At 37.5% G+C, this 16,749-nt stretch overlaps 1 protein-coding gene across 1 annotated transcript in view; it reads right to left on the reverse strand.

Annotated features, from left to right (window-relative positions):
- The window catches only part of LOC110116745 (heat stress transcription factor A-1), a 48,731-nt gene extending 36,081 nt beyond the window's left edge, over positions 1–12,650 (reverse strand). The window contains exons 1-2 of the mRNA XM_020850444.2: positions 12,492–12,650; positions 12,060–12,398 (exon numbers count right to left, since the gene is read on the reverse strand). Of these exons, the coding sequence (XP_020706103.1) occupies positions 12,060–12,353 (294 nt within the window). The 5' untranslated portion in view covers positions 12,354–12,398; positions 12,492–12,650. The remainder of the gene's footprint in view (positions 1–12,059; positions 12,399–12,491) is intronic.
- Between the last annotated feature and the right edge of the window lie 4,099 nt (positions 12,651–16,749).

Below are 16,749 nucleotides of genomic sequence, written 5' to 3' on the forward strand. Positions count from 1 at the left end.
AAAATCAGCGACTATGGTCTTCAAACTGCAAAAAACAGTAAAGGGAAGGAAGTACGCAGCAAAAATCAATAAAGAGAATTGCGATTTTGATCCAGAACACGGCTCTGATACCAATTTGATGCACCTTGGTATAAAAAACAACAAAAAACTCCAAGGGAAGGGGACTGAACTGCACTCTCCCATATCACAATCTATCTATTACATTTGTACGAATAAGTGATGTGCAATATGTAGAGTTTAAAAGAATATCACAAAAAATAAGACCCAACAAGGAATTTCACATATCCATCAAGAATAAGCAAAAAGCCTATGAATCCATGCTTCACTAATCCCCTTTGCCTAATTGATAAGAGGAAATTGTCCTCCTTTAAATTTTGGATTTCATGGCTTGTTGACAAATTTAAGGAGAAGGAGATAGAAGCAGTGGAAACGCATTATAGTTCCAGTAGTTCAATACTCCAGCCTTATGGTTAGATAACAAAGTGAGAATACTTTTAACTTATTGAAAGCATGGTTCTAACATTTGAATAATCATATATTACTTTTTTTAATAGCAAATTGATTCTTTAAATTACCAAATAAGAGAGAAAATTTGACACTACTTAAAGATCTAGCATAATTGTGTTCAACGAATCATTTGATTAATATTATAGCTCAATAGTCATCATCTTCCATAAGCATGATAGAAACAACTCTATCAAGTGTCCTGATGAGGCACTCATGTATGCCATTGGAGAGCAAAAGTTCTTGAAGTTAAATGAGTTGATGAAGAACACACATATTTTTTTAATGAATTAAAATAAAATTTATTAGATTATAAGTAAGATCACACTTTTTATGATTTCCATAACATTGTATGGCTATGGCCTCTCTACTACCTCACTGGAGATCTTGCAGGAAATGATGGAATTCATTCTGCAAGTGTTTCCATCAGTTGCTTCAGTAAACTGAGCTATTTGATAAACGACATGAACTCTCTCCTTGGACGTCGTGGAAGGCCACCACAGATGAGATTCCAAAGGATATAACAAGATAAACTTATTTAAATAGTTATTGAATATACAACCTAATGATTGCACTACTTTTTAGTAGCAGCGACTTTGAAGTGTATGCAATTAAATACTTCATATACCCTACTTCAAAGAGAAGTCTTATGAAGGTTACACACTCTGTTTAAAATTGCGCAATAAGAGGCGCGCCTCTGTGCAATTCTGTCTAAAAGCGCCTCAAGGCGCACGCAATTTCGACACTGATTGAGGCGTACGCCTCACCCTGTGTGAGGCGCGCCTCAATTGCGCAATTGCGCAATTATGGGTGAGGCGTACGCCTCATCCAAATGGTCTTCCTTATACCCACTTACCCTTCCAAAGACCCACTTGCTCGGTACAGCTAGGTATATGCTCGGTTCAACTAGGTATTTGCTCAGTACAGGTAGGTATTTGCTCGGTACATCTAGGTATTTGCTCAGTACAGCTAGGTATTTGCTCAGTACAGCTAGGTATTTGCTCGGTACAGCTAGGTATTTGCTCGGTACAGCTAGGTATATGCTCGGTACAGCTAGGTATTTGCTCGGTACAGCTAGGTATATGCTCGGTACAGCTAGGTATATGCTCGGTACAGCTAGGTATATGCTCGGTACAGCTAGGTATATGCTCGGTGTCTTCTCGTTGAATTTCCACAAGATTAATTAGCACGAACTAGAACTCACAAAGAGATCTAGTCTTCTCCGGCGAACTCACTAAGAGATCGAGGAGGGTGAAGAACTCACCAAGAGATCTTCTTGAATTCACAAAGAGAACACATGATAGTAAAATTTTATTTCATCAAAAACTGTCATTACAATGCATGAGGCCTCATATAAATAGACCAAAATGAGCAAATAAGAAATTACACAAATGCCCTTCCGGGCTACATAAGCGACTAAATGCCCATAAGGGCAAAAGTGGAAAAACATCAAAATAAATACGCTACTACATAAAATGACAAAATACAAGTCATGCTCGTGGCCGTCGATCTCCGGCATCGAAAATGCTGACGATGTCCTCATCAATGGGTATTCAGGATGGGTTCGGGCTGAATGCAAAATTGACCCAGGTTCAATTCAACTAGCCCGAATCCGGCCCGATTTTGAAAACAGGTCAGAAATTTAGACCTGAACCAAACCCGTCAGGTTACCAAGTTGACCCGACCTTCTAGGTTACCAGGTTGACCCAACCCAACCCGACCTAATTTGCAAACGGGTGAGAGATCTCGTGTTGCACGCTCGTGCTACGAGCGTTGAGAGTGAGCTGCGCGACTACGAGCGAGAAAAGACTAGCGGGATCGCGCGAGTGCGCGGTTGCGAGCAAGCAAGCACGCAGGTGCGTCCATGGGGGCGTGTGAGCGGGTGTGAACAGTGCATCATGCACGAGAGCCCGAGGCAGCTTGCTAGGACTGCACGAGGCCGACAGTGGTGCTACGGCTGTGGGTGAGGGTGCATAGCGTGTGTTATGCGTGCAGGTACGTGATTGCACAAGCACGAGGGCGGTATAGCAGGACCGCATGGAATGCAACTAGCCTTGCAATGTGGGGCGAAGGGAACCAAGACTTGGGTCAATTTCGAGTTACTGAGTTGTCACGAACCCTACTTGATTTCTCAAATGGGTCCAAAAATGAAACCCGAACTTGACATGTTTGTAAAATGGGTCGACCAGAACTCAGATTTTTTGGGTTAGGTTCGGGTCTGGTCAATAATAGACACCCCTAAATCAAACCTTCTGTAAATTATCTTCAATCAAAATTAAATAACGATCGCATTATCTTTGTAGAATGATCAAACCACCTTCAAATCATGACTCAATGGTCTTCGAACCACGATCCATCCATATTCTCAACACGATCAATCAATAATCAAATCAGCTTCAAACCTATTATAGATACTTGAACTTCAAAAAGCAATCTATGGTCATCCCTTACTAGCGATATTTTGGTCCACAAAGAACTTTTGGGCATGTTTCTCAAAGAAAACAAACAACAAACATGTTTATCAGCACATAAGGTAAAATTCCCTACAAGAAATCTTAAAAAAAAAAATCATGGTTTGAAAACATACAAGTTTTACAATTTTCAATTAATTTCATTTATATAACGTATGAAAACATGATCACATTATGTTTGTTACTTTGTTATGAAATATCTATTTATCTTCAAACAATAATATTATAATTGTGAAAAAATAAAACTCCATTAATTCTACCCCCATCAATGTTCCACCAAATAAAGTAATCCTCCACCTTCCTTATTCAGTACATGTCACTTCAATGATCCAAAGGTTACTATTATTATATTATCAATACATAGACTAATATAATTATTTTATTATTATTATTCTACCTACTCATCAATCTATGAACTATTATAATTATTCTGCCTTAATTTTGTATGTTAATATCATAATCTCTCCTAAAATTGTATAAATTATATGTAAATGCAAGAATGAAATAGTCAATTAATTGTCTCCAATTCTGATCATGGTATCATAGTCTTAGGCCTTTTTTTAAACATTTCTATAAACCATGGCCTTCATCATTGCATTGCATAGAACTTGCTAGCATTTGTTGCTAAAAATCTCTTTTCAGTTCACCTAATATTCTCGTTTGTAGACTTGATCATTGCAGTCTTATCTCTATCCTTGTTTGCCGTTACAAATCATTACCATCACACTTTTACTTCCCATGGATCACAAATATATCCATATTCCTTTGGTATTTAGGTTCATTTGGAATCAAAACCAGCAACCAATATCCAACAAAAAAATTACAAAACATCAATTCAACATATCATTTGATTGGAATGAATTAACTCAAGTGGCCACAATTGATTCACACCTTGATGGTAAGAGAAAAACAATGTCAATTACTTGGTAAAAGATCTTAGCAAGGTGATGCTACATTTAATATTTGGGATGAATAGGACTCAATGCTGATCTTATGATTATGGAACTTCAAGGTTCCTGAAATTATCGACAAAAGCACTATGGTGCACATATAACAAGAATGCTTAGCATTCTTAAAAAAAGATGTTGCAGGCTTCATAAAAAGCCACGAAATCAAAGCTAGACAACACTAGGAGGAAGAGTAAAAGAGAAAACATATATAATGCATGTGAAAGAAGGAAACATCAAAGAGTCGTCCATTAACTTCAAGAAAAATAATATAAAAGTTGAAAATTTTATTGAATCACTAAATAGAATGCTTACAACAAATACCTATTATTTTGCATTTCCGAGCATTACCTCCTTCTCTCATGGCCTTAAAAATCTCAAAGATGACCAATCTTAGCAACAGGACTATCAATTCAAAAACTATATACTATATGACAAACTCTTAAAAACTAATTTCATATAATCCGTATTCTAGGAACAAGAAAATAACAATTGTCAATGGATCATTCATAATCAATACTGGCCAAGGAAACATTGTTATAAAAAAAGCCCTCGTACTTTGAAATGTCCTCCATCAAAAGTTAACAGCATAATAAAAATATAGTGTTGTATTCTACTATTCACACACTGTATTTCAGAAAAAGAGCACGAGGAGAACAATTGGACTTGCTGAAAATAAAAGGCCACTACCATCTTGAGGAATCAATGCCAAGGAAGCTTCAAACAACCTGTTATATTATCTTTTATTTCTGAAATCTCTAAATCCAATAAAAAATATAGCTCCAACATCTATATTTTGTCCATTCTTCTTATATTATTCTCAAAATTATTAATATTAAAGAATTTCATCGTAATATTTATAAATCAGCAAAATACAACAGTCCTAGTTTTTCAATAAGTAACACAAGAATTCAAAATCATTCTTCTCTCATTCATTGTAACATATGAAGGTCATCATCTACACCTAATATATCTGGGGCCTGGTGATTTGTATCATTTATTAATGATTGCAAATGTATGCCATTCAACTTTCTACAAAACACAACAAGTGGTGTAAGAATCATCCTTCCAATCTTCTTCAAAATGATCAAAAACCAGTTTAATGTTGACTCAAGTGATGGAATGCATGTTATCCATTTCAAGCTTGTATATCAATTTTTCTACAAATAGGTTATTTTTGCATAATCAGTCTCCATTATTTTTGCATCCATAAAAGTTCCACCAAGCCCAACAATCCTCCAACTTACTTATTCACCTTATTTCATCTCAATGATTAGTAGGAATATTATTGTCACCTCATCAAAGTATGAACTATTATAATTATTATGCAATTATTACTCTATCTATTCATCAATTTATACCATTGTAATTATTCTTCCCAAATTCTTAAAGTTTACTATTAGAGACTCTCCTAGGAATCTAAGATTATATAAATACTAAGCAAATGTTAGGATTAAATATTCACCCAATTATTGTCAATGAAACTAGGTTACAAATATATAGTATCTAATGGCAAGTTAAAACTAAAACTATTAAACTGTAGGTGTGGTTCACTATTCAAGGTGTCTTAGAACTTTCATGACAAAATATTGTTGTAAATAGTGTTTTACTTTAAGAGAGATGTTTTTATCACTCACAATGAGTAAAATGTATCAGCATAAACAACCAGCATGATTGAGACTACTGATTTATGCCTGAGAAAGTTGGAATATTTAGTGATGCTACCATGAAAGCCAATCTCGGTAAAAACCTTGCAAAATTTTCAAATCAAACAAGAGGGCTCTATTTAACATGGATATGACCTCCTTGAGCAAACATATGTGATTCCCCCAATGAGTTACATACCCATATGGTTACTCTACATGAATTATCTCATTAAGATCATTGTAAAAAAAATGCATTACTTACATTCATTTACAGTATATATTGTCCTTGATTGATTGATGGCCACATATAAAAAAATTTGGATGAAGTTAAGCCTAACAACTAGGGAGAAAGTGCCAAAATAACCTATCTAACAAAATATGTGAACACTCCAGCAACCAACCAACCAACCTTTGTACTACTCAATCAAAGTATGATAGCAAGTAGGGCGGAAAACAAGTTAAGTCGAGTCGAGTCCAACATCTACCTAATTGATCTAAGCTTGTTTAGATCTTACTGAACTCAAGCAGTCAAGCTTGTTTACTAAGCTCGAGCTCTGCTCTTTAAAAAACTTATAGGCTAAAGCTCGGCTCGATTGCTCAAGCTCGTTTGGAAAGCTTGAGTTTGACTTGATTGTTGAGCTCGATTATTTAACTTTAAATTAAAATTTTCAATTTTTTATGAATTTTTATTTTTAGTATAGAATTAATTTACAAAGGTTAAAACATAGTATATAATGTTAATTTAAATTAATTATTAAATATATTACAAGTTAATGGAGTGGCTCGACGAGCTTTCGAGCCGAACCAAGCTGAGCTCAAGCTTGGACTCATTTAATATAGGAGCTCGAGTATAGGCTCTAACACAAATTTGTGGCTCTATAAGCACGACTTGTGAACTTATTAACAAGTCGAGCTCGAGCCGGCTCGGCTCACTTTCACCCCTAAAAGCAAACAACTAGAAACAAGTAATTGGTTTAACTCCATAAGACGGAACAATCAAATCCAATGCTTATATGACAACAAAGTATAAAAATCCTCTCAAATGTTAAAACTCAAAACATTTTTCCATAAAGAATTTTGTAGCACTTCTAAATATAACTTGGATATCAATACAAATGATAAAGACATAATAAATGTATAGAACGAAGGAAATAAATGATCAAACAACATGTACATGGGTATGGGATGAGCAATATTTTGTTTTTTTTTTTCCTTTAATAAGGTAATTAGAAAACGTAGATCATAGAGCACATCATTAGGAGTAAGCCTGGTAGAATTTGAAAATGTTGATGAAGGAGCTATTCTCAAAGGGTGATCAAGATAATCACTAAATATTTAGGGTAGGGTAATGAAGGGAGGCGAGGTATCCGATCTACTCATTGGAAGAATTTAAGGAGGGTTTGCTGAAACGATTCCGAACTATTCGGGAAGGAGACCTCTACGAGTAGTTCTATACCTTAACTCAGGAGGGGGACAGTTATGAAGTATTGAGAGAAAGTCTCGCTGTTGTCGGGGAGATTAAGAAAATCTCTGAGGAAGGATTAGAGGGGAATTTCATAAAGGATCTTAAGGAGGACACACGGGCATAGCTCAAGTTACAGAGGCCTAGAGGGCTGAGAGAGACTGTGAAGCTAGTACAAAAGGTGGAGGAGCAGTAGAGGGAGAAGGCCAACAAGAGCAAACACATGGGAGGAACTTATAGGAACACCACTACTACCTTGGCATCAAGGACTCAGACGGTATCATTTCAGAGGGAAGCACCTTACGAGAAGAGCACTAGAGTTCGTCCTGGAGGTAATTTCAAACGCCTCACAGAAGAAGAAGTGCAGGATCGGCAGGCAAAAGGGCTATACTTCAAGTGTGATGAGAGATTTACACTCGGGCATAGGTGCAAGAATCGAGCCTAAGTCTTAATGGTCTATGAAGGGGAAGAGGAGAGCGGGGATGAATTGGAGGGGGTTGTAGAGGAGGCGAAGAAGTTATGTTTAGATGTGGCGGAGGTGTCTCTAAACTCTGTGGTAGGATTTACCACATATCACACCATAAAAGTGAGGGGACAAATTGGGGATCAACCAATGGTGCTCTTAGTGGATAGTGGAGCCACTCATAACTTCATCTCCAATCGGGTCATGGACCAGTTAGGATTGAAGCTAGTGGATACAAGGAGTTTTAGAGTCATGATGGGGACAGGAAAGGTAGGGAGGAGCAAGGGGATTTGCAAGGGGTTGGTGCTAGAGCTCCAAGGCTTACAGATAGTGGAGAATTTTCTTCTCTTGGAATTGGGAAGCACTGAACTCATCCTAGGAATGAAATGGATACAAACTATTAAAGAGACAAAGGAGGATGGGAAATCTTTGACTATGAAGGTGAAAGATGGAGGGAGAAAGGTGGTGCTGCGATAGGATGCTAGCTTATGCAGGACCATGGTATCACTCAAAACCATGGTCAAGGCAATACAGAGAGCAGGACAAGGCTATTTGGTAGAGCAGGAGAGGCAGACCAGATCCCTAAAACGACTAGCAACCCCCCCCCACCCCTTCCCCACGGTGAGCACACATTGCAATTTCGTCATGAAAGATCAGCATTCGACCTTACTGGTACCCGCAGATCCAAAATGATGAGATCGAGAGGCCCATCAGACAGTTGCTGGAGGCAAGGATTATTAGACCCAATGTGAGCCCTTTTTCTAGTCCTGTGTTACTGGTAAAAAAGGATGGCAGTTAGAGGTTCTGCGTAAGATTATAAAGCTTTAATAAGGAAACTATGTTGGACAAGTTTTCTATCCCTGTGATTGACAAGTTGTTAGATGAACTATTTGGGGCAACCATCTTCTCAATGATTGACCTGAAATCGGAATAACACCAGATCAGTATGAAACTAGGGGATGTGCACAAGATTGCTTTTAGAACTCACGAAGGTCACTACGAGTTTTTAGTGATGACTTTCGGCCTTGTCAATGCTCCAACCAATTTTTAGTCACTCATGAATCGGATTTTCAATCCTATCTTAAAAAATTTGTCTTGGTGTTCTTCAATGGCATCCTGATCTACAGTCAAACGGAGGCAGAGCATATGGAGAACCTGAGGATGGTGTTGGAGACATTGAGAGAGCACAAGCTGTATGCCAACCTAAAGAAATGGTCGTTTGCACAACCACAGGAAGAGTACTTGGAACATGTGGTGACCAAGGCAGGGGTAATAGCTGACAAGTCCAAGATTGAGGCTATGCTAATGTAGCCTTTGCCTAAGAGCCTAAGGGAGCTGAGAGGACTCTTAGGCCTCACCGGGTACTACCAGAAGTTCGTGCAAGGGTATGGCATGATAGCATGGTCATTAACTGAGCCGTTGAAAAAGGGGAGAAGGCTACACAGGCTTTCGAACAATTGAAGAAAGTAATGACTAATATACTGGTGTTATAACTTCCTGACTTCAACAGACCATTTATGGTGGAGACATTGCATAAGGATATGGACTGAGGGCGATACTCATGCAGGATAAGCGATTGATCACATATTTCAGTTAGCCGCTCATAGCCAGGGCAAGGCTCAAGTCAATGTACGAGAAATAACTGAAGGTAATTGTCTTGGCTATTCAAAAATGGCAACCCTATTTATTGGGCAACACTTCCCAATCAGAACATATCAGAGGAGCCTGAAGTATTTGCTAGAATAATGGATGGTCATTAAAGAGCATCAATGATGGCTATCCAAGCTACTAGGATATGATTTTGAAATTCAGTGCCGTCCGGGTTTAGAAAACAAAGCAGCTGATGTCTTATTTAGGAGAATTGATGAGCCTCAATTAGCAGCTTTGCCAGTACCCCTAGTCCTAGATTGAAAAAAGTTGAAACAGGAAAGTGAACAGGATGAGAGACTAAGAAAGATATCAGAGATGAGTTACTGCAAAACTTGGATAGTCATCCTGGCTATACGCTGAGAGGAGTCCAACTGCTATATAGGGAAGATTTGTTCTATCGAAGGGATCTGGATACATTCCCAAGCTGCTACAGGAGTTTCATGGGAGTGTAGTGGGAGAGCATTCAGGAGCACAGAAAACCTATAGTTGATTATCAGCAAAATTATATTGCATGGGGATGCGTCGTGATGTATAGGATTGAGTAGCCAAATGCGACATGTGCCAAAGGCACAAGTACCTAGCCATGTCGCCAGCAAGGTTACTACTACCCCTAGCCCTACCGAAGAGGGTATGGGAGGAGGTGATGATAGATTTTATCAAAGGATTGCCACGATCCGAGGGATTTTTAGAGATACTAGTAATAGTGGATCGTTTGAGCAAATATGAACACTTCATTCCATTGAGGTGGTGCACTTGCATGGAGTTCTAGAAGCCATTGTGACAAACTGGGACAAGGTGTTCCTTAGCCACTTTTGGATAGAGTTGTTTCGGTCACAGAGGATAGTTTTGAAGAGAAGTACAACCTATCACCCCCGACAAATAGCCAAACAGAAGTGACCAACAAAAGCATAGAGACATATTTGAGATGTTTTGCATCCGACATGCCAAAGGGTTGGGCAAGGTGGCTTGCTTGGACAGAATAACACGCCTGTGTCCAGTGTAGAGCAGTACCTAGAGGAGAGGGACAGGGTATTATCTGAGTTCCAGGGACATTTGTTGAGAGCCCAACAGATCATAAAGAGGAAGGTTGATGAGCACAAGAGAGAAGTAAACTTTGAGCTCGAAGATATGGTTTACTTAAAATTGAGACCCTACAGGCAGAAAAAATACTAGCTAGAAGGAAGAATGAGAAGTTATCCATATGATACTTTGAACCTTATGAGATTTTGATGTGCATTGAAGCAGTAGCCTATCGCTTAAGGCTACCACCCTCATCAGCTTTGCACACAGTCTTTCATGTCTCACAGTTGAGGAAGGTGATAGGAGAGCATTTACCGTCATCGGTACTTCCGACTTTGAAGGAGGGCATGGAGGCCATTTTGGAACCTCTAGAAGTAGCGAAGATGCATAGAGGGGAGATCGGGACACGAGAGATGCTAATCAAGTGGAAGGATGTGCCTGAGCAAGATGCCACATGAGAGCCATACAAAACAATCAGAAGATAGTTCCTGACTTTCCACCTTGAGGGCAAGGTAGATTTTGAGAAGGGGATTATTTTTATGGGGGATACAATCAGTCGGCCCAATCAATTGGCCTAACTGGGGCCGGTTCAGCAAAACCAAGCGGGCAGAGCTTGGGCTAAACAGGCAGCAGGTTCGACCCCCCTTGTGGAACCTAACAAAGCTTTGATTAAATATACTATGAGAGGAAATAAGGAGGAAAATAAGAAAGGAAAGAATTCTATTTTTGAAATAGAGAAAGAGAGGGAAATTAATTAAGGATGGAGGCTACTTTTTGGGGGAATTAGGGAGTTTAATGGGGGCTGATTCTAGGGTTTTGTTTTTCATGTTTTGTTTGGGTATTTGCTATAGTTTTTTCTAGAGCTTCCTCTTGAGAGCTTCCTAGCAGCGTCTAGGTCAAGCGGGAGAGACGATCTACCTCTCTAATCATCGATCATTATATATAACTTTGGTATTGGAGAATTTATACATAAAATCAGCTGTCATTTCTCAATTTCTGTTGTTTTTATTATCCTTTCTTGTTAATTTCATATTCAAGGCAAATCACAGTCCTCCTGAGTGATAGTAACAAAGTATAAGGAGAAAGCACCAAAAGGAGTAGGCAAGGCTAGATTGATTGTGGAAGCATGTTAGGCAGTGGAGGGATAATTGAACATTTTCTCAAAGGTGGAGGTAATGGAAAGTTTTCATTGTTGAGCAACTAGGTAAGAACTGAGTCATGAGTAGTTGGATGCTTTTCAACTTGTAAACTTGATGGTATCATAAAAATCCATAGAAGCATCAACGTGCTGGAGCTTATTGTGTGAAATGACAAGAGTGATAGGCGTTATACATAGGAGATAATTTGTGCAATAGGAACAAATAGGCTGTCATGAACATGGCCAGAGCAAGAGCAAGGTGGGTGAATGTAGCAAGTTGTCACAAGTGAAGCTAAACGTAGGAGAAGGTAGAGGGGAGGTGAGATCAATCAAAGAGCAGGGAGCATTGGCTAAGATTAGACTAAACCTGCTCTAGATCATGTTAGAAGGAAAATGTCTTTATGTTCTATCTTATTCACTAGAGAAATCTTCTAGTTATAATGAATCTAATATTATAAGAAACACCCAAATAAACAAACACACTCGCCAAATATAGAGAACTTCCTAATATGATATTTTACTACACTAATAGTGACAAATTACAAAATCATACAAACCAAAACAAGCACTAGTACTGTCGATGCAAGAGAACAAACCAGAAACATAAAAATAACTCCGCAAAGACAAACACAAACAGAATGCAATGCAATACATAGGCATGATTTGCATTAGAATCGCCGGGCCAACCAAAGCACAATTAAAAAAAGCAGATATTGTAGTTCAAGGAATTTACTGGTTCGGAAAGAAAGAAGGCCTACGTAGGTGTTCAGCTGGCGGACAAAACTCGAGAAGTTGTTGTGCTTAAAGTGCTTGGGAAGAAGATCTCTTGAGAACTCCGGCACGTTCCATACCACAAAGCTATTGTTCCCCGGACCCCATGAAACGATTGAATCAGTCGCCGGGTCATCCACCATGTCGTAGGTCTTGCTCAGGAACGGCGGAGGCGCGCTCACATTCAAAGTCGCGTTCACCACGGGCGCCGGCGCCGGAGCCCCCACAGTCATCCCTTCACCACCAACAGCGGCTGGTACTCCTTCCATGTCTTCGTTCATCGGATTAAAGAGGTCCGGAACTAGGGCTTCCAGAGCGTGACCAATCTAGACGGAGAGCGGAGGGGAGGAATTGTGAAATCGATCATGAGGAGGGTTCTATAAGCAAAGAAAAAGGAAATAAATGATAGAGAAGATTACGGCAATGGTGGAAGGAAAAGCGACGAATTGAGAAGCGACGGAGGCTACACCGCGGCGACGGGGGAAATAATTTTAAATGGGACGAAGGACGACCGCACGAAAATTACCCGTCGGTATATCGTTTAAAGAACTGTAAAGCCCTTATATCGATGGATGAAACATGAAATGAAGCGTGCATCAGCGTTTGGACTTTTGCCGTGATGCGGTGCAGAGAATGATGGGAGTAGGGGCATAAGTGAGCCGAATTCGATTCGGCTCGAATTTGACTCGTTAATGAGCTCACGAGCCGAGCTTATCGAGCTTCGAGCTCGAGCTCGAGCTCGAGCCTATAATCGAGCTCGTATGATAAACGAGCTCGAGTTCGAGCTCAACCAGACTCGACTCGAAAGCTTATCAAGCTACTCGATATAATTATATATAATATTATTTTTTTATAATATTTGAAAGCATATTTTATAAAATAACCTAACAGCAGCTACAGTTTTTCAATCGAGCTCAAGCTTTTCAAACGAGCTCGAGCTTTCGAGTCGAGCTCTGAGCTTTGGTTTTCCTAAACGGTCGAGCTCGAGCCCACTTATCGAGCTTCGCAACCATCTATGGGAGGTCCAGGCTAGGCGGAAATGTAGTTGAGTCGAGTCGAATATTTGCCTTATCAAGCTGGGCTCGGTTTGTCAAATCCATTAGATGAGCTCGATCTTTGCCTCGAGCTCGACTCTTAAGGAAATAAACCAGCAAGCGCCGGCGTTGACTCGGAAAGCTCACTCGTTTGAAAAGCTTCGAGCTTGAATCGAGCTCTGACTTAAAAAACTATAACTGGCGGTTAGTTTTTTTTATAAAATTAAAAGCTTTTTTCCAAATATTTAATAAAAAACAATAAAAATAATATATAATAATATAATCAAGAGCTTTGCATAAAGCTTTGAGTCGGGTTGAGCTTGGCTCGTTTAATCCTTAATTGAGGCTCGGAGCCGACTCTTTACGAAATTCCAAGCTCGAAGCTTGACTTCGAAAGCTCGAGCCGTTTGAAAAAGCTCGAGCTGAGTTCGAGCTCGATTGAAAAACTAGTACTGCGATTAGGTTTTTTTATAAAATAAGCTTTCAAATATTATAAAAAAATAATATAATATTATAATATATTCCTGATTTTAGAAATTCATATCTATTCATAGATTTTGTCAAATTTTTGTGACAATCAAAATGTCATTATTATCTTTTTTTTATTTTGGGGTATTAGTTAGTTTTACATAAAATGGTAATTTTATTAGATGTAAAAATTTTAAAATTTGGAATAACTTAATTTTTTTAATTAAAATTTTAAAATAATATTAATTTATGTATTCAATTTTTTTAAAAATGAACCTTAAATAATTTAAAAGTGAATATCTAAAATTGAATATAAGTATTGATTTATTGAGAAATTATTCATTACAAAATATTTATTAATTTATTATAATTAGTATTTTATTTTGATTGTTTTTATTTTTCAACATTTATTTTATTCAAAATAATAGTATAATTTATGTAATTTAATTTTATTTCGTTTTATTATTTCCTTGGATTTGAGAAAACAACAAAAAATTAAATATAAAAAAAGAGAAAAATTTAAGAAGAAACAACATTGTAACAACAATAAGAACATTCTATTAAAAACCACATTCAGACAAACCCGAACGTACAGATCCATAAAACTGAATAACTTAAATGATAACAAACACAAATTATATTCAAAACACTTAACTAACACACTTAAGGAAGTTATTGAAAAAAAAAGCCTTCAAAGATTCTTGAACACGATGGGCATGCAAGCTTGGAGTTTGGATTGAATTGGGCAGCAATTGAATTTGTGCTGAAAGCAATGTTGGACATATTGTCAGCCTGATGCATTGAGAAACTCCTTCCTCTTTCTACATGGCATAACAATAAGATTCTCACATGTTTGAATGAGGAATGCATCAGCCACTAGATGCTATTTATGGTAAAGAATATAGCATCTATATCCATACTAAAAAAATCACTTCCATTCATTATGGTATAACCCCTTATCAGCTTTCGTTTTATTTATTACAGACTTTTTCCATTTCAAGTCTTCAATCTACCTTCTACCTAGACCATGCAATGATTTAGCTGTAGAGAGAGAAAGACTAATGGGGAGATTGAAAGAGAGGGAGGAACTAATGGGGAGATTGAAAGAGAGGGAGGAATGACTTTCCATTGTGGACGGAATGATGAAAGCTCAATGTTTTAGTGGCTTAACAGAGCAAAGCTGCTCTAATTTTTTGTAATTCTTATTTTTAAAGTTATTTAGTAATCTAGAAAAGCCACTGACATCTTTTTTTGGACACATGAAAAGCATCATTAGTTTGTTTTCCCCTTTTACTCGTCACTCACAACTCACGACCTTGAGCACTGCTTTTATTTTTCATTTCGCTCCTCTCTTGCCCCCAAACGAAGACCGCGCACGACAGATGTTTGTGTCTTTTAAGCTCTAAGAGTCATGCTATTTGCATTCTTAATTTTGATCTTACAACTCCTCTTGGCTCCAATAATGAGACAACTAACAAAACTATTCTAATGTATTCTAATCTTTCCAATGAGACGACAAACAAAACTATTTTTAACTTACCCCCCACCCCTGAACGAAATTTTTTGCTCTGCCACTGGCTATATCAATCGTTGGGTTGTCCACAATCACCGCAAATGATGCATCTTCACGGCATCCAATTTCAGCATATCTAGCTTTCATAATGTTAATCAGCGCAACATATCCCAATTGTTCCTAAACCTCTTTTGCATAAATTTTCAACCTGCCTCACTCAAATCGACTCCATCCCTGCAATAGGGAATCTCCATAATTTGACTCGTGTATGCCCTAATATCTCTGTAAGAGCCGACATTTACCACCAGTATATGAAAAATCATATTTTTGAAGTCTTTCTCTCTTTCATCTCTGTAACAACACAAAAGACAGTGGCCGTATGCTCATATTGAATACATATATTTACAAAATAATGAGAATACTAAATTTGAAGACATTAACAGTGATCATTAAATTAATTTAATCTCAAGATAGATAACTATTTAGTCTATAAAATTTTTCAGAATAATTTATTTATTTTATAACTATTAACAAATTATAAACTTCCTCAAATCTTAAATTTTTTACACTTCTATCATATTGATCGAAATTAAAATTGAAAGAAGTAATAGGAAAATACACCCAAATATTTCTAACAAAACACAACAACACAAGAAACCTCAAAACACTTCCTTCTACATTAATACACGGTGCATTTCAATTTTTTTTTCCATATCTACACTTTCATTAACAAAATGAATGAAATAGATTAAAAACAAGGCTTGCAAACAAACCTCACCTAATGAGATCATGAAGCCGGATTCGAGGGAGACGAAGTGGGAGCCGAACTGGAAATGCGCCGAATGAGTTAGGGCACATCATTTTCAAAAAAAATTCGGATTTAATGAAATCACTGCTTCAACGGGCGATTTACATTCACATGTGTGTGTATGTGAAATTTCCAATTAAACAGGCACTTATGCCTTTTTTATTTTTTAAAATGATGCTTAATTACCTAATTACAGTACTAATGATACTTAGTCTAAAAATTTTCCCTTTAAGCAAGTAAAATTTAACATTTTTAGATTGAAAATTTTAACTTGATAATCTTCGCAATTTTGAAAATAAAGAAAGTATATGGGGTTTTTTTTTTTTAATTTGTCTGAACTTTCTTTTAGATCACATTATATTTAATAATGAAAAATCATATTTTTGAAGTCAAAATATATAGAAATGTTACGTCATGGAATATTCACGGCGTTAGAAAAATATGTAGTTTAACGTCTTAGTTTTATATGAAAATCCATCAAACATATAGATAAATAGCAGGGGCGTAGAAATTATAAGAGACACCAGAGTTTTTGCATAGAAACCCCTGAAATGAGAAAAAGTCACGGGGCCTTGTCCAGTTTAAATGAATCCACTTGTGTTTCTAGTCAATTAAAAATAATGCCCTTCCTTGGGAGGAAGGCCTTGGCCCAATACATCATATAGAGTGCATTATGTGGTAGAAGTTGGAAAAATTAGTGCTGACATATTTGTTTGGTCGGCATGACCATAATCAGTGAGCGATGTAGGTGAGAAGAGCATAGTCGAGTAATGGAGGTAGAAAGACTGTAGTCAAATGACGAAAGTTGGAGAGACTATAGTCTAAAGATGGTGGTCAGAGATATCGTAATTATT

This window comes from Dendrobium catenatum, unplaced genomic scaffold (assembly GCF_001605985.2).
Source record: "Dendrobium catenatum unplaced genomic scaffold, ASM160598v2 fragScaff_scaffold_1024, whole genome shotgun sequence".
In the NCBI taxonomy this organism is placed as follows: domain Eukaryota; kingdom Viridiplantae; phylum Streptophyta; class Magnoliopsida; order Asparagales; family Orchidaceae; genus Dendrobium; species Dendrobium catenatum.